Source organism: Dipteris shenzhenensis, chromosome 6 (genome assembly GCF_047967505.1).
Source record: "Dipteris shenzhenensis isolate YYH24624 ecotype China chromosome 6, Dip_SZ_1.0, whole genome shotgun sequence".
NCBI classification, from domain to species: domain Eukaryota; kingdom Viridiplantae; phylum Streptophyta; class Polypodiopsida; order Gleicheniales; family Dipteridaceae; genus Dipteris; species Dipteris shenzhenensis.
In genome coordinates, this window is record NC_141601.1 from 14,981,441 (window position 1) to 15,003,589 (window position 22,149).

The following is a 22,149-nucleotide window of genomic DNA, read 5'->3' on the forward strand; positions in this document are numbered from 1 at the left end:
CTCTCTCTCTCTCTCACACACACACACACACACACACACACACAAGCCTGCACACTCGCTCTCCTTCCCCTACCCCCCTGTCGATATACTCCATAAAAGTGTAAAAAATCGAAATAATGAAGGTAGTGTTGTCGACCGCATCATGGGGTTGTCTTGTTCTTAGCCACATGTAGTAGCATATTGCTAGCTTCGAAGTGAGCAGCAATGCAAAGAGTCCCACTAATGCGGGTTTCACAACTAACTGTGCGTGGATGGGTGGACGACAAGCGGATGGGTGAATGTGCTATCCACCATTAAGCTTTCAAGCAACGAGTATTTCGGGTCAACACTTCTAGGTGTGAGAGGAAAATATAAAGGAATTGAGCAAATTCTAGACATCCTCTACTTCGTTGGAAGTGTTCGAGTGGAATACGTTATCTGGGGGTGTATATAACGGACAGCTGCTGAGGTGGCGGACAGGTGGCGGGAGGAGGCACTGCCACGCAAGCGAGGAAGGGGAAGGGAGGGGGGACGTGGCAGAGCGAGGGGAGGACACGTCAGATTTGTGGAGAATGAATTCTTCGTGTTCTGCGTCTTCTTCTTCTTCTTCTCCATCTTCGTCTTCGTCTTCATCTTCGTCTTCTTCGTCGATCTGTGCAAAATTCCGTCGCTCGATCAAACGAATTTCTTCGATCGATCAAACGATCGCGCTCCATCGATCCATCATACAATGCCAGTAGCAATCCTCGCCAAATCCTCTTGATTTTCTCCCCGATCAATCCTCCGCAGACACCGCTGTGGCGGTGCTCCCTTTCGTTCCCAATCCATAGCCCTCCGAGATTTCTGTTCCTTTCCTCCCAATCACATCTTTTTCTGCAAAACTATGCCAACAATATGTATATATCCTCACTGATCCGAGCTTCTCGGTCCTCCCTCTCCCGTTTGCAGCCGCGCCTTTCTTCGTATCCCACCGCCCTTCCCTCCCTTTCCTCTCCTTCCAGACCCTGCGGTCTCCCTTTTCTTGCCATCCTCCCTTTCGATAACTGTCCGTTCGCCACTTCTGCTCGCTCCGAATCTGCTTCCATTGGTCCGACTTTTTTGGGGCAAGCAACCGTTTCGGTCTCACCTCTGCAACGCTTTGCCAGGACTCTGTCGACAATGGGTATGCTATCTGTCTAGATAAATTCGGTCGTGTTTCTGTCCAGCGTGAGCGTGCGTTTCTCCTAGATCGCCATAAAATGAGTAGCTGTTCTCGAAAAGCGAGGATAGAGTCCATCTCCAGTACTTTTTTCCCTTGTCTCACGACATGTCTCAATTTGCGAAGCCCTTGGAAGAGCTGTCACATAGGCTCTGTGCCTGGAATGTCTTATGAGATTTAGGCTGCTCGATCTTTAAGAGCGAACCCACAAAGCGAATGCCGGTACTGTCAATGATGCAGTGCTATAATTGCAGCTGAGAGTGTCCAGTACTTTACGGACTGAAAGCTGCCTCCACAGGCTTTACGCAAATTTGAGTATGTACAAACTATCTCTCCCCTAAGAGGGAGTCTTGTGGGACGATCCTTGAGGGTATTTAACCCCTCTCATATATGAAGGGGGCTCTTTCCTTCGACAATCAGCCTCTAGGCCAATCAATCGCACACAACCAGTTCCGGGGTTCAGGCCTGGACTTTCGTTTTGTGGCCCAAGTTCCGCCCTGCCTATTCCAGCTAAAACTTGCACGCTTCGGATTCATTGAAAAATGTTGTCTTCGAGACGGATCTTGCCCAAAGTGAGGCATTAACAAAAGTAACCCCCTGATCCGGCCATGCACGTTATAGAAGATTCTTGACTCTGCTCGTAGACCTCACTTGCTCTGGCAAGGTACATGTGCGACAGAAGTTTGTAAGTTTATCTCATTGTTGGTATAGGAGGAAGGGCTCCCCTTAAATAGGACCCCCCCATATAACCTCCCACTTTGGACGTCGGTGGCTTGCTCAGCTCCAACCATTCTGGGGTCTAGCAATTTTCAATGGGCGTGCCTGAACCCCTTAGAAATAACAAGCAAAGTTTTGAACGGAAGAAATCTCATAACTTGATGACAATTGTATTATGTTCAGAGTTAGATTTTTGTTCTCCTGCTGCTCACAAGTAGTGCCGTGTGACAATTGTGTGTTATCAAGCTTTTGAATGTTCAGAGTTACATTTTTGTTCTTAATCCTGCTGCTCACAAGGTAATGCAGCATGACAATTGTGGATTCTTTAGAGACTTAATATTTTTTGGGCATGTAGTACGATTATTTGTAATTCAGGAGGGGGCCTTAACTCCTTTTTCGAGGTGCTGCATCACTTTATTGTCCTTTTGGATATTCTTTATGAGTAGACCTCTGATGTTTTATGTGCTGTTTGTTTGTCAGCAACTGAAAATCCTTTCAAGTTTACACTGACGGACCTACCAAAGCCGGAGGGTGGGAGTTATGGAAAATACTACAGTCTGACAGCATTGAAGGATTCTCGAATTGGTGAGGGTGTATTTTGGTTTTTCAATTGTAATATTCATTCTGTGTTCCTTCCACTGGCTCGATAATGATGCGATGTGCAGTGGGCTGTATAACATTTTGCTAATGAAGACTGACCAGCTTGATGGTACAAATATGACGTTTTGGTGCCAGATAGTTTGAGCGTTAGTTTTTCATATTTTCTTGCCTGTAGTTGTTCTTGGAAGGGGGATCCATTTTATTTTGAATAGCATGGCAGGTTGTCTTTCATGACTGGATTGCCTGAGAAACATTTTACTGGGTGAAATACAGATACTCTACCTTATTCTATCAAGGTTTTGTTGGAGTCCGCCATAAGGAATTGTGACAATTTTCAAGTTCTGAAAGAAGACGTTGAGAAGATTCTGGATTGGGAAAACACATCACCAAAGCAAGTGGAGATTCCATTTAAACCTGCTCGAGTCATTTTGCAGGTTGTACTTGTTGAAGACTTTTAGCAACACGACTGTTTCCAAGTGCCCTCTGTTTAGAAAATGTAGTTTGTGTGTATGGTTGGATAGAATTGGCTAGGTTGAGCTGGCCATGTAACGTACAAAGATGACATCCCACTCAGAATGGGTGCAAGTAATGAGGAAGGACAAAAGAATTTTGTTTTAAATTTGTATCAGGTTTCTATTTTCCTGCTGGAACTGGTTTTTTGTTGTTGTGAAGTTTATGTTTGAAGTATTATGGACATGTAAAATCATTTGTTCTGCTTTCAATTTCTTATATTGAGCCTCTGAAAATGTCTTCATTCAGGATTTTACCGGGGTTCCAGCTGTTGTGGATCTTGCTGCTATGCGTGATGCCATCAAACGGCTTGGTGGTGATGCCAACAAGATAAATCCATCGGTGAGTTGTCAGTCTTTGTTGACCATGTGACTGCAAGATTTGCAACGTGCCTTTTGCAAGCCCTGAGACACAGTATTCATATCAAACTTGATCTTGTGCAGGTCCCTGTAGACCTTGTTATTGACCACTCAGTTCAAGTCGATATTGCACGTTCAGAAAATGCTCTTCAGGCAAATATGCAATACGAATTCAATCGTAACAAGGAGCGTTTTGCATTTTTAAAGTGGGGATCAACTGCCTTTAAGAATATGCTAATTGTCCCTCCAGGATCTGGTATAGTGCATCAGGTAAGGTCAAGCCTCATTTTAATTTTACAGAATAAGATGGGGATTGTGGTATGCTGTCATTTGCAGAATATTGGAGTTTGAAAACAAAATAAGAAAGAAGAGAATTTATTACAGTTGTCATGGATGTGATTTGCTACTTGCCGTAGATCTCAGTGTGACTATTTAAGGTTTGAAGAGTCTGTCGAAGTACTGAGGTTTGTTTGAAACATTCCATTTAGCTTAGAAATGCTTTTTGGGAGAGACTACAATGAAATACTATAGTCTTCACAAGCTTGAATGAAGAGAATGTGGACTACTTTTTGATGAAAGTCTTTGTCATGGCTGAGTCTGCCATTCTCCTCCGGATTGCTGACAGAAACTTGGTTCAAAAGATTCCTGTATAAATGAATGCTACAGTGTGCATGGGTGAGTGGACATGTATCTCTGAAACCAGTTGTGGAGTGCTGACAGAAACTCAGTATCAAGACTTTTGTATAAATGATGCTCAAGTGTGCGTGGTGTGTGGATGTGTATGTGTGAGAGAATTCGTTCATACTATGGACCACATCCACAGTTGGCGCTGATGACGTCATTGGAATGTCATAGTAGCTAGTCCTTGCTATGTGTGATTGAGTGTATTCAACCTTGTGAGTGACTGTCATGAGATTTTGTTTTCAGAGGATGAGTTTTGGTATGTTCCTGAAACAGCTAGATATATGTTCTTGTCGTATTAGCGGACATGCAAATTTCACCTTGTGAAGTCTTGTTCATGTTGTGGTCTGTTGATATTGCACAAATTCTTTCTATCTTACTGGTGCGTTGCCCTATCAGATCTCCTTTTTAAGCATCTCTTGCTTAGAAATGCTGGTTTGGGAGAGACTAAAATGAAATAAATAGTCTTCACAAGCAGTTGTAGCTTGATTGTAGAGAATGTGGACTACTTTTTGATTAGCCTTCTTCTTTAGTGCTAGCCTTTGTCACAGCTGAGTCTGCCCTTCACCTCCGACGTGCTGATACAAACTCGCTACAGAGACTTTTGTATAACTGGATGCTCGAGTGTGCGTTGGTGTGTGGATATGTGTGTGTGAGAGCTTTTGTGTATACTATGGTCTACATTAGAGTTGGGCAGGCACTCCTGATGTCGGTGGGGATGTCATAGTACCTAGTCCTTGCTATGCGTGAAAGAATTTACAGCTTTCGACCTTGTGACTAATTGTGAGACTGAAATTGCACTATTTGTTGTGTTTTCAGAGGATGAGGCTAGGCATGTTCCTGAATTTATCTAGATATGTGTTCTTGCCAGATTAGCAGACATGCAGAGTTCGCCTTGTGATGTTTTCGTCCTTTAAATATTGCAATGAATTTTATCTATCTTAAGTGGTGCGTTTTCTATTAGCTTTCTTTTCTAAGCATCGTTTGCTTGAAATGTTCAGTTGGGAGAGACTTAAATAAAATCCTATTGTCTTCACGAGGAGTTGTAGCTTGAATGATTAGCTTTCTCCTTTAGTGCTAGTCTTTGTCATGGTCGAGTTGGCCTATCATGCTGATAGAAACTTGGTATGAAGACATTTTATAAATGGATGCTCAAGTGTGCGTGGGTGTGTTGATATGTATGCGTGAGATCATTTGTTTATACTATGGTCTACACCCACCATTGGGTGCTGATGACGTCGGTGGGGATGTCAAAGTAGCTAGTCCATGCTTTTTTTTTTCCTTCCAGAGAAAAGAAAACACCGTACAAATAGCTTCTGAAAGGAGCTGCAGATGGTAAGTACAGAAAAGAAAAAGGTTGCTAGCTATAGGAAAGCCAGCGTGTTTTCGGATCTCCCCATCTCACTGCCTAGAGAGATTCCAAAATAAGAGCTAGCAACCAGGGTGGTGGTCTATACATCTAGTGAATACCCCTCGCGAAAGGAAAGGGTGTAAAAGACTCCTGCAGGCCAGGCCTTGCAGAAGCGTTCTTGTCTTTCGTCGGTGGTCGCTCTCGAACCTGGAGTACCATGCTCCCATGTGGTGCGCAAATTGAAAGTGATGTCCTGCCTAATTGCAATTAGGATAGCCGCTGGGGAGACCAACTAGCCTCTCATCACCCGATTGCACCGGGCGACCCAGATGTTCCAAGCAGTGATGCTGGACATGGTTTCCCAAACACTACCTTTGGTGAGGGCAGTGGGCGTAACCAGGAGGGTGGAGATGCATCGTAGATCATTATCCGGGAGACCTGCTGTCCATGGATCCTGTAGGCCAGTGAGACTGGATCAATCAAGAAGGCGTGTCCTCCCTTTGTGCCAAGCTACCATCCCTCCGAGTGAAATCCCTCAACATCCGTTGTGCACTGAGCTAGATCCTCTGTGCGATCGAGAATCCCCAAAGGCAATGGGGAATCGTCTCCAGAAGTCCTTCCGTGCATCAGAGACATCTGTCGTCTACCGGCATTTGCTCCAACGAGGGGCCGATGGGCAAACCCCCATGAGCCAACAACCAGCAAAAATAGGAGATCTTGCATGGTGGTAGACTAGTGCAGAGACGAGGCCAGAAGCGGGAGATAACCTCACTTGGGACATCTTGCTTTATCCAATGCTCCTCCTTCGAGGGGGTCCACGATGCTGCCTCGAGCTGTAGTAGGTGCCCAATGCGAGTCGTATAAGAAAAGGAGACCTCCTCCACCTGATCTGATTGCCCCACGCTTGGGCTGGCCAAAACCACTCTCCCGGACCCATTGGATGCTACAGAGAGGTCTGCCCTCCCAGAGCCACAAGCGCCATACTGCTCCCTCCCTCGATAAGGCTATGGTGGGGTCTATGTACCAAGTCCTGACCAAGCGGCCCATTATCCCGACCCTCTGCCACTCCAACCCCTCCAAGGCCGCCTCTGCCTCATCATCCAGCTCTGTCTCTGCCTGCAATAAGCCTCTTGATCCCACCCTGTAGAATCGATAGCGACAAGATCCAAGAGACTCCAGAAAGAAGCATATTCTGAGAGGTACTTCTGTCTGTGAAAACTGTCCTGATCAGTAGTGCGGGGTCCAAGGACTCCGTAATCCCTCCCACCAAGAATCAGGGATTGCTGCCTCAATCTCCACCATCCGGGTTCCTGCTCCCCTCAGGTGCAAGAGGGCTTGCGTTCTGGCAATAGCTAATCCATGATGCTATGCGTGATAGAGTTTACGATTTCCAACCTTGTAAGTGACTATCATGAGATTCAAACTGATATTTGTTGAGTTTTTAGAGGATGAGTCTGGGCATGTTCTTGAATTCATCTAGATATATATTCTTGCCGTATCAGTGGACATGCACATTTCACCTTCTCTCTCTCTCTCTCTCTCTCTCTCTACACACACTTTTTTTTGTGAAACCAGTAACTATAAAATTTACATGAAATCAATGTACATGACATTAGACTCCAAAAGAGAGCCTAATGGAAGAACTCAAAAACAGTGAGAAAACACTTCAAGGCTAGTAGCATCCAAGTCCCTCGCAGCATAACTATCATATAAAGATTTCTTGAGGGACATTATGAAGAAAGCATATGCCTGAGGAAACTGTTGTCCCATCCTAAAATGCAATCTCTGTGTCCAAATAGTCCATAGTACCCAAAAACGAGCCCAATGAAAGAAAAGGAGGAATGGAGACATCTGAGATGAGAAGCATCCAAACATCCAGAAGAGTTTCCCGAATTTGATAGAGGGAAACTGGAGCTGCAGCAAATGAGAGACATGAGTGATCAATATCCGAGAGTGCGGGCAAGACCATAACAAATGGGGAACTGCTTTCCAAACGAAGAGAATTACCATGATGGGAGGAAGCACCTGACCATTTAGCATAAGAGAGATTTCTCTTCCAATCATGAATAAAAGCAGTAGAAACAGGACAGCTAGGAATTTTCCCTTGAAATGTAGTCATGACTGCTTTCCAATGATCTGTAATCCAATGCCCATATGCGTGAGACTTCATGTTTCCACGCATAGCTGCTAACATAATAGCCCATGGCTGTTTTTGCTGAAAAAAATCAGCAATCATAGTGCTCTTTCTTGCCAACATATGAAATTGAAGATTGACAATATTCAGTCCCCCATGAGTCTTAGGAGAACAAACAGAATGCATGGGAAGTAGTCGCAAAGCCTTTTTATGAGATTTAGTTTTCCAAAATATCTCCATAGCTTGGGACATATAGGAAGCCAAATGCTTAAAAGACCAGTGAAGAAGAGGCAACTCTCTACTCACACACACACACACACACACACAGAGCCGATATTCTGATAAATTCTTTTCTATCTTAAGTGGTGTGTTGGCCTATCATCTTTCTTTTAAAGGTCTTTTGCCTAGAAATGCTCTTTTGGAAGAGACTAAAATGAAACACTATAGTGTTCACAAGTAGTTGTAGCTTGAATGAAGAGAATGTGAACTATTGATTAGCCTTCTCCTTTAGTGCTAGCCTTTATCACAGAGCTGAGTATGCCCTTCATCTCTGGGTGGGTGTGTGGATATGTATGTATGAGTATATGTTTTACTGTGGTCTACACGGACCAATGACGTCGGTGGGGATGTCATAGTAGCTAGTCCCTACTATGGGTGATGGAGTTCACGGTTTTCAACCTTGTGAGTGACTCATGGGATTGAAACTGCAATATTTATTGTGTTTTTAGAGAATGGGTTTGGGCATGGTCTGGAATTCATCTCTCTCTCTCTCACACACACACATATGTAGACATATATATGTGTGTATACGTAAGTACGTGTGTGTGTGTGTGTGTGTAGTTGCATGTACTTTTGAGCTTCCCTTTTAGGGGAAAAGCTATTGCGTAATATAAAACATAAAAATTTTCACCCTCCAAAAAAGTGTGTAGTTGCATGTTCCTTCTTTGGGAACTGCCTTTTGCAATACAAAGTTACGTGGATTTCACCCCAAAAAGTACATATATAGATAGAATGAACACACACACACACTCTCTCTCTCTCTCTCTATATATATATATATATATATATGTATGTATGTATGTATGCATGTATGTATGTATACATATACATATATAAGTGTGTGTGTGTGTATTCTATGGACTTTTGTAGGAAAATGAGCACAGGTTTACTTTTTATTATTGTTGATTTTGTCAGGTCAACCTAGAATATCTTGGTAGGGTGGTTTTCAACAACGAGGGAATCCTATACCCTGACAGCCTTGTCGGGACCGACTCACACACCACAATGATTGATGGGCTTGGAGTTGCAGGCTGGGGAGTTGGAGGCATTGAAGCGGAAGCTACAATGCTTGGTCAAGTTAGTTGCACACAGTCCTCCATTTCTCAATGAAGTTAATTGATATGGAATTTGATCTGCATGTGAACCAGTGGATATAAGCATCTTTTTCTCTTGCTCATTATTGTTCTGTTCTTGATATTTTTCTCTGTAGCCCATATTTTACTGGGAATACTTACAGTAATGCTTTGGTGCAGCCCATGAGCATGGTCCTTCCAGGTGTGGTTGGTTTTAAGCTGACAGGTCAGCTACAAATGGGAGTTACAGCAACTGATGTAGTGCTCACTGTTACTCAAATTCTCAGGAAACATGGTGTAGTTGGCAAGTTCGTGGAGTTTTATGGTATATGGACAAGCCTTGTGCTAAATATTCAAGGAAACATTATTTAGACTTTCTGATGTTATAGAGAGGTCCACATTTGTCTTTCTAGCTAGAAGTAAGATGAAGTTTCCAAATTGCCCTAAACAGGGGGGTGATTGTAGCTTCTTGTCTTGATGAAATGGCTGTTTAAATTTGTCAAGATTTGTTCAGGCATGCTCGAAGTTGTTTAGTTTCGCATGTGCTTAATTTTTATAATCTAACCAAGCAGAGTTTACAATAGTGAGTGAACGCTTTATGATGTGCTTTCCATAAGACAAAATAACAGCAATTGCAATGATGGTATGTAAATTGAAAACTAGGAGGTGCCTATTAATTTTCTCTAAATCATGGCTTGTGGCTATTTATTTAGTTACTTACATCTGCCAACACGTGTGCTTTGCTGTTATTCTGATGTTGCATCCTCTGTTTTGCTGCTCTTTGGTTTACTGAAGCCATGGAACTGATTGATCCATCAGCTTTTTGTTTCCCTTGTTGAGAATCAGCCTAACCTTATCGTAGTCTCTCACTATTTAATGGCTACCAACTTTTCACTTGCACAGTTTTGGCAAGCTACAAAATTTGCATTAATTTGTTGTTCTCCAGTTTGTGAAAGACATATTTTTAAAGCATATCATGTTGTAAGTCGCGATTTGTTTTAATGTAATGCAAGAAGCATGTTACTCCCTCTACATTGCTTGTGACTTTGGCTCAGGTAGTGTGGACATTAGGCACCCAAGGATGCATCGAGGATTTGGCTTACTCTTGAGGATGCATTTCTCTGTTGAACATTTTTCAAACCTTCTTGGTTTTCGTAGTACCATGTTACTCCCTCTACATTGCTTGTGACTTTGGCTCAGGTAGTGTGGACATTAGGCACCCAAGGATGCATCGAGGATTTGGCTTACTCTTGAGGATGCATTTCTCTGTTGAACATTTTTCAAACCTTCTTGGTTTTCGTAGTCAACTTTGATCATAGGGATGCCCAGTGTTATATGTCATGCATACAATTCCCAAAGGTGTGATACGGTGAATTTAGCCTTGGTGTTGCTTCCTACCTGAATATTAAATAAGATTTAAATAGTATGGGAAAATGAAGCCTTTTCTGTATGGAACTTTCAATAACTTGGCCCATGACCTTGAAGACATGCTACGGACCATGACCTTGAAGACATGCTACGGTGATGCTTAAATGAATTCCGACATAAGTTTTTATTAAATGTGCTTTGTAGTACACTCTCAAATCCCCTTGGTATGTAATCGGATGCTTCCCACCCTTTAACTTCAAACATTGCTTTAGCTTTATGGGCTCTGATGCTAGTCCTCAAAGCTTGTGGTAGAGGACCTGGACCCATATCTTTTCAATAATCATAGCATTTACTATGAATAAATAATTTTGAATAAACCTTATACATTCAAGGCTTTCTGCATGTCCACATGCCTCTTTCGTCATACTTGCATGTCTCACATGTGAGTGCCGTCTAATGTGCTTGTACTTTTTAATTATAGTGTGTCAATTTTCCAATGTAGGGCTTATTGCTATTCTAGCTCGGAATTTTATATTGAGAGTCAACTACTGTAAAGAAGATTTGGATGATTTCCCAACTTGTTCTGGATTCATATAGATAATGCAGACTGCACTTTCTGACATTTGTATACTTTTGACGCTAAAAAGCTCAACATATTAAAGTGATTGGGTTAAATTCAGGTAAAGGAATGTCCGAGCTGTCTCTAGCTGATCGTGCAACTATTGCAAACATGTCCCCTGAATATGGGGCTACTATGGGTTTCTTCCCAGTTGACAATGTCACTCTACAATACCTTCGTCTAACAGGACGGGATGAGCAGAAGGTAATTGTGATGTCAATTTATCTCTCTTTCATATTTAAAAATCCCCCCCCCCCCCAAAAAAGAAACACACACACACATCATGAGATTGAAACTGCACTATGTGTGGTGGTTTTTAGAACTGCACTATGCGTGGTGTTTTTAGAGGATGAGTTTGGGCATATTTAGAGAGAGAGAGAGAGAGAGAGAGAGATTAACGTCCTCGCACACCAAAAAGGTCAACACCAAACATCAGTTATTGACTGAGAGTCTCTTGGGAGTGAGAATAGCACTCACAAAGCTATTATAGGCTAACTACGGTCTACTACAAAAGATGATCGGCCTGCATTACATCAGTTTAAGTCTGAGAGTAAAGGTTTGGATTTGAACTCTCTGATTAGTGCTTTTCCACCTCTGTAAACAGCCCATTTTCCTTCCCTTCGAGCATTCTTCACTTTAATCGATTCAGTAGCCTTCAGTTTGAGCTGAGTTGGGGTGAGCTCCTCGCTATCCATATTCAATTTATTGGTTTGCTTGAGAATCTTGCTTCTTTTTATCTTGTTACTTTGGCTTGTGTCCCCTCCTGTAAGAAAGCTATTACATCTTCAGCATCCCACTCTATTTGTGGGGTTCTTTCCATGATATTTTCCAGCTTTTCCTTTTGACTTCCTTCAAACCAGCCCTCTGGTAGCCCCCCTATGCGTATGAGTCGTGCATTAAGCCACCCTCTTTCGCTATTCTTGTACTTCTTCATATACATCCGATGCGTTGACTTTAGTATCCAATGTTGCTGTAATGTCCTGTTTCACTGATTGGAGCTGAGTTGTAACCAATCCCTGGACTTTACTTAACATCTGTGGTGTGAGTGCTGCTGTATTGTGTATCTGCAATACTTTGTGAATGATTTCCTGTTTTCCTTGTCCTTCCCATGCATTTGTTTTCCTCTCTAAAGCTGCAAGTCTGAGCTTGAGCTCAAGGATTTCCTACTGTAGGTAATAAATATGTTCTTGTGGGTCTATCATGCTTATCTTTCTCTTCTGCTATAGATAGTTCTTGGCATATGGGGAAGGCGTCTTTGCAAACACGCAAAGGGGGGGCGAAGGGAGGGCCGCAACTGAGGAGTATGAGGCTTTGGTCAGGGTCGAGGTAAAAGTTTTGACCTTGGGGAAAGCCACGGGAGTCTTGGTATCCCTATCTATGTTGGCATGCATATATTTTTGGCACACCCTACTGTGACTAGCCCCTAGGGTTGGATTAGGGTTCAGCCCAAACGCTGGAGTTAGGTAGAGGGGTAAACCTTGCTGTTGTCTGTGTTGTGACCTGCGCAGTGAAGCTGAGGCGTGTTGGCTGAAGGCGGTGGCTAGGGTTCGGACGAGCTGCAGGAGGCGGCTAGGGCTTGCTGCTATGCGGCGAGAACGGCGGCAGCCTACTGTTGGGCGATGGTGAGTTTGGCGACAACGGCTAAGGAGTTGCTGTTGGTCGACGCCAAGCTTGACGGCGACGGCTACTTGGTTGTGCGACGACCTTCGAGCGAGTATGCACTATATATAGTTCATTTTATTTTCTCACATTTATTGATGATCACGGTAAGATTTACATAGATTCATTCCATTGAAGAAGGATTACAAGTTCTTTATTGAGAGTTCAAAGTTATGGTAGATAATCAACTTAGAAAATGGATTATCATGGGATCAAATAGAGGAGGGGAATATACATTAAACGTATTTTTCACATTTTGCAAAGAACATGGAATCAAGACATCTAACTCGTATAGATACATTGCAATGATGTAGCAAAAAGAAAGAATATGCTAGTAAAACTAATATTACAAAAGCGATGAAAATTCATACTCGTATAATGGAATTGTAATTAACATTGAGGCTTGAAATAGATTACCATCAAAACTAGTTTATCGTGTGATGCTGTATGAAGCTTTATTTGGATATAAATCACAATTAGGCCTCTACAGAACTTATGCACATATCTATGAAAGCTAGTGAAGGAAGTACATGTGAAATCATGAAAATGCACTAGAGCATATGTAGTTTTTTGGCCTAAATAACATATGCTTATTGCATTAAGTGTGGTATTTGATGAAGAACAATAGGGGAAGTGACATTGTAATACGACAAGGTAATACAACATGGCTATGTACATAAATTCAATGAGTAGATTTAAAGAGGCATATAAGGAAGAGCAAGATGAAAGACAATTAAAAAAAGAGAAGATCATCCAAGAAAATCAAGATAGACAGACGAATAGGAGAGTGAATAGGTCAAGATAACTATTTAATGGAAATTGTTAACAAATAAGAGAGCCGATGCATTTTGAAGAACAAATATAAAGTAAAAAAGGAAAGCTATAACAAATGGAAAATGGATGCATTATGTGTGGGAATTGTGTGTTTTGCTAATAGCCAAAAAGACAATAGAAGAAAAATAGGGTATTGCTAATCTCCTAGACAATAGAAGAGGGAGTTGAGGGAGAGGGTGAGGGGAGGGCTGGGCGTAGGGAGTGGAGGGAGGGTGGAAGGAGAGGGGCTGAGAGGTGGCGAGGTGCAGAGAGGCTGCGAGGTGGTGAGAGAGTAGGAGCCGGAGACCAGCAAATTAACAATTAAACTAATTGGAAAACCTTAGGCTAATTGTGATGGTGGAACGAGGGACAAATTAATTAATCAAGTTTTGGTAGGAGAGCCAATTGGCATTGGGACTCTGAGATGAGGGATTGTGAGATCCCCTTCACAAAATGTGCCCTTCCCTTCATTTGCTCTAGATCTTTGTTACATTAGGTCCAAATTTTGACTATTTTTGTTTTAAATATAAAATTTAATATATCTTATTTCACATGAATTTAGAAAATTTTGGGAATATGCGCTACATATAGTTCATTTTATTTTATCACATTTATTGATGATAATGGTAAGATTTACATAAGTTCATTCCATTGAAGAAGGATCACGAGTTTTTTTATTGGTTCAAAGTTATGGTAGATAATCAACTTAGAAAATGGAATATTATGGGATCAAATAGAGGAGGGGAATATACGTTAAATGTATTTTTCACATTTTTTGCAAAGAACATGGAATATAACTCGTATAGATACATTGCAATGATGTAGCAAAAAGAAAGAATATGCTAGTAAAACTGCAAAAGCGATGGGCGGCCTACTACTGGGCGACGGTGAGTTCGACGACAATGGCTAACGAGTTGCGCTGGTCGACACCGAGATCGACGGCAGCGGCTACTTGGTTATGGGACGACCTACGAGTGAAGGTCTACACACGACCTGTTGGGCAACAAATGACGCTATTGGGACGATGAGAGAGAGAGAGAGAGAGAGAGAGAGAGAGAGAGAGAGAGAGAGATGTATTAGCGTCCGTGGAAGACCTCACGGGCTTGTGGGACAAGGTATAAAGTACACCAAATGATGAGAGAGAGAGATTTTCAGATGCCCTCTTTGGAAAATGATAATCTAATGGATAATACTTCAACATGAAGTAGATTTACTCAACCTATTTAGTAAGTCTCATGTTAGGATAGAGAGGGGGAGAGGAAAGACAAATTTAGATCACACACATGAGAGAGTGTACACTCTGGAGACCTATAATGTACATTTATTGAAAAGAAAGGAACTTATTATATACATGTGTGGTCTTGGGGTTAGGTCCCCATACCCTGAGTATATTAACTACACCTGCTACTAACATGAGACCGTAAACTAATTGTTCCAACACTTCCCCTTTAGTTGAAAGTCTGGTGTCTATGACACACAGACTCTCTTTGAATTCTTCAAACAGACTTTGATTTTGACAATGCTTGGTGAATAGGTCTGCCAACTGTTGAGAGAGAAACAATGGAAGGGTCGAATTTCTCTCTTGGGTTTGATCCTGAATGGAATGATAGGCAATATTATTACGCTTTGCCTTCACGTGATCTTTTGGATTCTTTGCTAAAGCAATTGCACTCATCTTGTCACAAAGGTTCATAGGAGCTTCCCCTTGTAGTGGGGCCAAGGTCACCGTCAACGATGTTGCTTTAGAAGCACATTTGGATAAAGTAATATATTCTGCTTCTATTGTTGATGAAGCAGCGTGTCCTGCTTCTAACTTGACCACACTATGTGATGCTGTTAACTTTGCATCTTATCTCCATCCGAATTTGTATCACAGAATCCGATGAGGTAAGGTTTTAAACCTCGATCTTTCAAATATGATAGTCAATGGTCCATCATACTTTGAGACACTTGAATATCCTTTTCACCAGTTCCCAATGATGCTTATGTGGATTTGCCATGAAGTGATTGACCAAACCTATTGAGGGACAAATATCTGGTATAGTTCTTGTCATCATTTTATTGATATATTTAGGCATCTTGGAGCTGTTCACTTTGAATCGTGAAGGTATTATGACCTGTTTCACTTGGAGTGCTGACATGTTTGCAATCTATCATGTAAAACTGTTTGAGGATCATTAATATATCCTTTCCAATTGAGAAAGTTTCCAACTTTTGCCCATATTGATTTCAATATCCAGAATGTAGTACAATACTTCAAGATCTCTCAGATTGCCTAGTCAGTTCTACCTTGACATGATCATCGCCATGATGTTGCTTGCTATGCTTAGATCATCCAGATTGTGAGATTTACGTTTCTCTTCTGAATCTATAATGCATGATCATCTTCACTTCTGATAAATTCTTTTTATTGAGTTATACATCAATTTTGGTGTACCAAGCTCTTGGAGGTTGCTTCAAACCATGAAAGTGCTTTCTTTGGTTCGCATACTCATTGTTGCATGTAAAGTTATTCGTGAAGATCTCCATTGAGAAAAGTTAACTTGACATCTGTTCGATGAATATATTGTTAGAGAAAGGGTCACTAACCCAGCAGTGAGTCCCCATACTAGGAGGACAATGCGTTAGTAGACCAAGGTTGGTTTTAGACTTACCTAGAAGTGTAGTACGGGTTTGTACAACATCTGAAATCTGTGTCCATCTTATCTACTTGTGAAGGTATGTTATGTACTGACACAGCTTCCCTTTCAAGGGGTATCATTCCTGTCTGTTCTTTTCCAATATTCTTTGGAAAGTCCAGGTGCCTAGGCTGGGCATTCATAGAGAACAACCAATTAAACAAGCATTGTGTACAGGAACTTCCTCATTTCCCAGCTCCATAGATGTACTTGCATTTGTTGTGGAAGCTGTAAAAGGCCTTCAAACAATGATGAAGCAAATCATAATTTCTTTTGATTGGTCTATGAACTTGCTTAGTGAATCGAATTGAAATGAGGGAGCTTTTACATTTTGTTTTTGCGAGTATTCTTTGTATGGAAATCCAAAAATTTCTAACCATGTTATTTTGCAGGTTAAAATGATTGAAGCCTACTTGCGTTCAAACAAAATGTTCATTGACTATGATGAGGTGATATAACTCTACTTGCATTCTGCTTATGAATGAGAGACAAGCTTTTAGGCTTGAATGTTGTGGCCTTGACCCCTTTTTTTTGTCCCCAGCCTCAAACAGAAAAGGTTTATTCCTCTTATTTGGAGCTGGATCTTGGAACAGTTGAACCTTGTGTATCTGGACCTAAGCGGTATGCATTGTCTCTATGATCTTTTCAGGAGTCTTCAGATGATAGCAGATGTGTGTTGTATCTCTTATCTTATATTTTATTGAATGAATTGCAGTCCTCATGATCGAGTTACGATTAAAGATATGAAGGTTGACTGGCATGCTTGTCTTGACAACAAAGTTGGCTTTAAGGTAAGATCTGAAATGTGTGTTCACAACTGCCAGTTATTGCAGTAAATAGGCTAAATGTTTTAAAGTTTTCCATTGATCATTTTGCTATAGTACAAGATGGTTCTCTATTTGTCAAGGTTTGGATTGGCAACATTTCTTTCTGGGCTTCATCTGAATTCAGGTGATGCAGCCTTCCTGTTTTGAGAATGCTAGAGATAATTGCCTGTTCATTGTGCTTCACTGAAATTTTCCCTTGTCTTGCCCTTATCACTTTTGCAGGGATTTGCTATTCCAAAGGAGCAGCAAGGTACTGTGGCAAAGTTCTCATTTGATGGGAAACCTGCAGAATTGAGGCATGGGGATGTTGTAATTGCAGCTATCACTAGCTGTACAAACACTTCCAATCCAAGTGTCATGTTGGGAGCTGGCCTTGTTGCTAAAAAGGCTTATGATTTAGGACTACAGGTATAGTCTCTCTTTGGTTGTTTGTCAAAGTGTGAACTTGGCAAAGTAGGTAGTTTTGTCATGCACATAGTCTTTCTCTTGACTTTCTTGGGCTTTGTAAAAATTAGGTTAAGCCTTGGGTGAAGACAAGTCTAGCGCCAGGTTCTGGAGTAGTCACAAAGTATCTCAAGGAGAGGTTTGCTGCCTTGACCCTTTTTCCTGTCATTGATTACGTCATTGAGACACCATTTTTACAAGGTCAGTCCTTGGCAGTATACCATATATTTGGTAAAAGTTAGGCAGTAACTTTGCTCTTTGGTTTTGCCTGGCAAAAAATGATTCTGCACCAACGTCAAGGCTATGGTGGTTTTCAAACGAAATCTGCCCATCGGCTCCCTCTTCTCTGCTCCTCCCCTAACAGAGGCTTTGAATGAAATTTTTTCTTATATAATGGAGCTCGACATCCTTGGTTAGCTGTGAAGAGTCTTATCTTTTACCCAGATAATGTTGTGTAAAGAAGGGAGACTGGTGTCAGTTGACGCTGCCACCTTCTGTTTTCCCTCTTTGCTCATAACAATTGTTCTGTTCTTGAGTTCTTCTGCTTGGGAAGAAATAGATATCCCTTTTTAGGTCTCGAAAATTCCAGTTTAGTGTAGAATATGAGGGCAGCCTGAGATCTCCATTTTCCATGCCCTATTTTAATGAAACGGATTCCGTAGATTCCTTGTGCTTGCTGTCATATGCAAAGTGCTGTTTATGCAAAGTGCTGTTTCTTCCCAGTAGACACTTCGAATAGATAGGCCGAACTGTGGAAGGAAGCTCCCTGAAATTTGAAAGTGCAGAATAGAGATAGGCAGAGCTAAGGGCAACACCGAACTGCCCTTCCCAGGTGTATTTGTTGTATTACGTTTAAGTGCCTAAAGCGGAAGTACCATGATGAAAATAGAGAACAACATCAAATGAACCAGATTGAGCGTTCAAGTTTTAAACTTGTAAGTGGCTCATGTGGTCTGTTGAATCTTTCAAGAATTTTTTGTAGATGAATGCCACAAAAAAAAAAGGGGGGGGGGGGGGGGTTTGCTGCAGCATTGGCTCTTTCAATTGAATGTCAGGCAGAGAATCAACCTGTGCAAGCTCTTGTGAGAATTTCCAAGGCAGGGAGACAGGGGAAGAAAACCACCCTATGGTGTGAAATGTTGTTAACACAGTGAAGCCTGTTCACAAGGCTGTCAGCAAACAAGGTTGCTTGTTATAGTTTGGAAGCCTCTTGTGAGAAATTTAAGGCAGAAAGGCACAAAGGTATTGCAATTTCAATATTAGGCAGAGGACTACGGGCCATCCTATCTATTGCTATAAAAGCAAGGAGACATGACTTCTTGCAATTTATATTAGACAAATCGGGTGTGAAATGTTGTTGACACAGTGAAGCCTGTTCACAAGGCTGTCAGCAAACAAGGTTGCTTGTTATAGTTTGGAAGCCTCTTGTGAGAAATTGTAAGGCAGAAAGGCACAAATTTATTGCAATTTGAATATTAGGCCAAGGACTACGGGCCACCCTATCTATTTCTGTAAAAGCAAGGAGAGACGAGTTCTTGCAATTTATATTAGGCAAATCTGGATAACAAATAGAAAATGTGATTTCACCTTTAATGGCTTTGCATCACCAATCATAATGAGAACGCATGCCAAGTTTATAAAGTTTCTACCTTGTAGTGTTTCCATAAGTTATCAAATGATGAAATTTCGTGAGACATTGGATAATGTGTAACAGACGATTTCAATGTTTTCTTTTGATTCTGTGCTTATCCATAAATCCCTTGTTTTGCAGTGGGTTAAATAAGTTTTTGGATTTACAAGGGTTCAATTTGGTTGGGTACGGTTGCACTACTTGCATTGGCAATTCAGGAGAGTTGAATGAGTATGTGGCTACAGCAATAACAGACAATGGTAAGTTTTTTGGCATGAATGCTCAACTTCTGAGATGCCTTTGTGTATAAATTGTTTCCTCAATCTTTGCACTCTTTAATGTACAGCTCATTAGAGATGCTTGGGTCAGTCTCATTTGTGCTATTTGTTGTGTATTTGTTAAATTCAATCATAGGCTAAATGTCGCATGCGGCACAGCTGCATGATACTTATTGTTCAGCTCTGGTGGATCTTCAATCTTATAATGATTGCTTGATATGCAGATATTGTTGCTGCTGCTGTTCTGTCTGGAAACCGTAATTTTGAGGGTAGGGTGCATCCGCTCACTCGTGCAAATTATCTGGCCTCTCCACCACTCGTTGTGGCATATGCTCTTGCTGGAACAGTGAGTCTGAACTCCATTGCTGAATGTATTTCAGCTACAAAATGTCCAAAGGAATTTGATTTGTACATTTCTGATATGATGTTTTGACTTAACAGGTCAACATTGATTTTGAGACAGAACCCATTGGTATTGGTAAAGATGGACAAAATGTGTTTTTAAGAGATGTTTGGCCTTCTGCTGAAGAAATTGCCAAGGTAAGGTAAAGGGTTTAGGAGTCTTGTGTGGAATTTTGTGCGCTATTTGCATGTTTCTTGGAGAAGCTGTACAGTAGAGTAAGTTTGTCATAAACTTACACAGAATCTCTGGCTTTGCAGGTGGTGGAATCTTCTGTATTACCAGAGATGTTTAAGTCTACATATGAATCTATCACCAAGGGTAATCCCATGTGGAATGAGCTATCTGCTCCCACTGGTGCTTTATATTCCTGGGATCCAAAGTCCACTTATGTGCATGACCCTCCATTTTTCAAGTCCATGTCACTTAAGCCTCCTGGGGTGCATGGGGTGAAGGATGCATACTGTTTGCTGAACTTTGGGGACAGCATCACCACTGATCACATATCTCCAGCGAGCAACATTCATAAGGACAGTCCAGCTGCAAAGTATCTGTTAGAGCATGGAGTGGATAGGAAAGACTTCAACTCTTACGGAAGCCGGCGTGGTAACGATGAAATAATGGCTAGAGGAACTTTTGCCAATATTCGCATTGTGAACAAGTTTCTGAAGGGTGAGGTTGGTCCAAAGACAGTTCACGTACCTACTAGAGAGAAACTCTACATCTATGATGCTGCCATGGTAAGTGTGATGTCAACCTTTGTCTCATTATCAGTGAGGGCAACCATTTTATGCTGCCTTTGATAAAATAGCAATATGCTGATTCACACGTTGAATTTTACTGAAATAAACTTTCGTACTGTTAGGAGATTGTGTGATTGTTTGAAATTTCTGTTGGCATGCCTGCAGAGGTACAAGGAAGCAGGATTGGATACAGTTATTCTGGCAGGGGCTGAATATGGCAGTGGAAGCTCGAGAGATTGGGCTGCAAAAGGTCCATATCTCTTGGTAAGAAATGAAACTTCTGGTTTGCAGCCCTCCTTTTCTGCCCTTCTCATGCCTTGTACATATTTGCATGACCTTGCATGCGAACAATGTCTACTATCAAACCTGTTCCTTTCCTTCTTTCTAGAGGCATGTACTAACAATTGGGATTTGATGTACATCTGCTCACTCACACATGTTTGTCAATTCTTTTGTGGAAATTTATTGAGTCAAATCTAGTTCGAATAGCTTGGTGCAGCATGTGGTTCTACTTATTCCAACTCAATTCCAATTATATGTATCCTATAAATCTTTTGGTTCATGTTCAGGGTGTTAAAGCTGTGATAGCAAAGAGCTTTGAGCGCATACATCGTAGTAATTTGGTAGGGATGGGGATTATCCCTCTTTGCTTCAAGCCTGGTCAGGATGCTGAATCTCTTGGCCTCACTGGTTATGAGAAATACTCGGTTGATCTACCCTCTGATATTAAGACCATCAAGCCTGGGCAAGATGTTGTTGTGACAACAGATAATGGAAAAAATTTCACATGCACTCTTCGTTTTGATACACAGGTAAATTTGTTGTTCTGAGTTTCAGTGTCCCGATGCTTCAATTATGTTGTTTTAATATCTGACTTAGTGTCTACACTCTCAAATGCAAGGTTGAATTGACCTATTTCGAGAATGGTGGGATCCTTCAGTCTGTGATCAGGCAGCTCATTGGTCAACACTAGCTCAAATGAAGTAGTGGAAGAAATGAGGTCTGGAAGGAACATAGTTGTCAAAAAAGCCAATTTTCTGGGGCTTTCAAGGAAAGTTCTCATGCAATGGTGAAGTTTGGAGATGTTTGGCAATAATATCTCTGGAGATGCTAGGGAATATTTTGGGGATGGTTCAACATTATTTTAGTAGCAACGGCATCTTTGTAGAAAAAGGGGCATGATTTTGTCCTTGAGTAGTTTATTGTGTTACTTTTTTGGGTACTGCCCTGGTCTATGTTCTTTTTATATAAGCATGCAATGATTCCTGACCAAGAATGAGACAGATGGGGGTACTAATTCGCACAGCTCTGATAATCATGAGACAGACATGATTGGAAGATTATTGCAGTCTGAAATTATCCAGCTTCTCTTGTTGATCTGGCTTTGCAGGAGGCATGCGGGATACAGGGCTATTTTTTTCTGCCAGTTGTTCCAAGGTTGGACTTTTTACAGGTAGATAGGTGTACAGAGAGAGATTTGTGGGGCTGCAGCATTTTGTTAACATTGCGGTCATGGTTTTGGTCATTTAAAATGTTGAAAATGCTAAGCTTCTTTGCTATTGGGACATGATATAAACATTTGCATAGTTGTTTACATGATTTTAGAGCATGCAAAATATGGGTTTGTGCTTCATGGCTTATATTCACCTCTGAAAGTTTGCATTGTTTGGCTATAGCTATTGCAATAAAACCTTCAAGGGAATGGTTCATGTCATGTCCCATCACTACGGCTGAGACTTGTGTAACCAGTGTTCAGGGTCCCGTAGTTCATTGTCTAGGAGTGAGACCTAAAATCTGACATTAGTTAAG

At 41.5% G+C, this 22,149-nt stretch overlaps 1 protein-coding gene across 1 annotated transcript; it reads left to right on the plus strand.

The window, feature by feature from the left end:
• Positions 1 to 722: 722 nt before the first annotated feature.
• Positions 723 to 21,762, plus strand: LOC147900832 (aconitate hydratase, cytoplasmic-like). The gene is made up of 20 exons (XM_087375544.1): positions 723 to 1,141; positions 2,375 to 2,479; positions 2,768 to 2,928; positions 3,254 to 3,346; positions 3,448 to 3,633; positions 8,724 to 8,885; positions 9,062 to 9,206; positions 10,930 to 11,072; positions 16,411 to 16,467; positions 16,560 to 16,639; positions 16,734 to 16,809; positions 17,068 to 17,253; positions 17,361 to 17,428; positions 19,061 to 19,179; positions 19,422 to 19,543; positions 19,639 to 19,737; positions 19,858 to 20,337; positions 20,506 to 20,604; positions 20,910 to 21,152; positions 21,242 to 21,762. The coding sequence occupies exons 1-20, from the start codon at positions 874 to 876 to the stop codon at positions 21,311 to 21,313; spliced, it is 2,964 nt and encodes a 987-aa protein (XP_087231670.1). The 5' UTR covers positions 723 to 873; the 3' UTR covers positions 21,314 to 21,762.
• Positions 21,763 to 22,149: the final 387 nt, after the last annotated feature.

What these genes read in the sequence shown, in the direction of transcription:
- LOC147900832 (XM_087375544.1), top strand. Translation starts at nt 874, where the DNA reads ATGTATATATCCTCACTGATCCGAGCTTCTCGGTCCTCCCTCTCCCGT. An exon ending in CCAACAAGATAAATCCATCG is followed by an intron (nt 3,347 to 3,447) that starts GTGAGTTGTCAG and finishes GATCTTGTGCAG; the next exon opens with GTCCCTGTAGACCTTGTTAT. An exon ending in ACAAAGTATCTCAAGGAGAG is followed by an intron (nt 17,429 to 19,060) that starts GTTTGCTGCCTT and finishes CTTGTTTTGCAG; the next exon opens with TGGGTTAAATAAGTTTTTGG.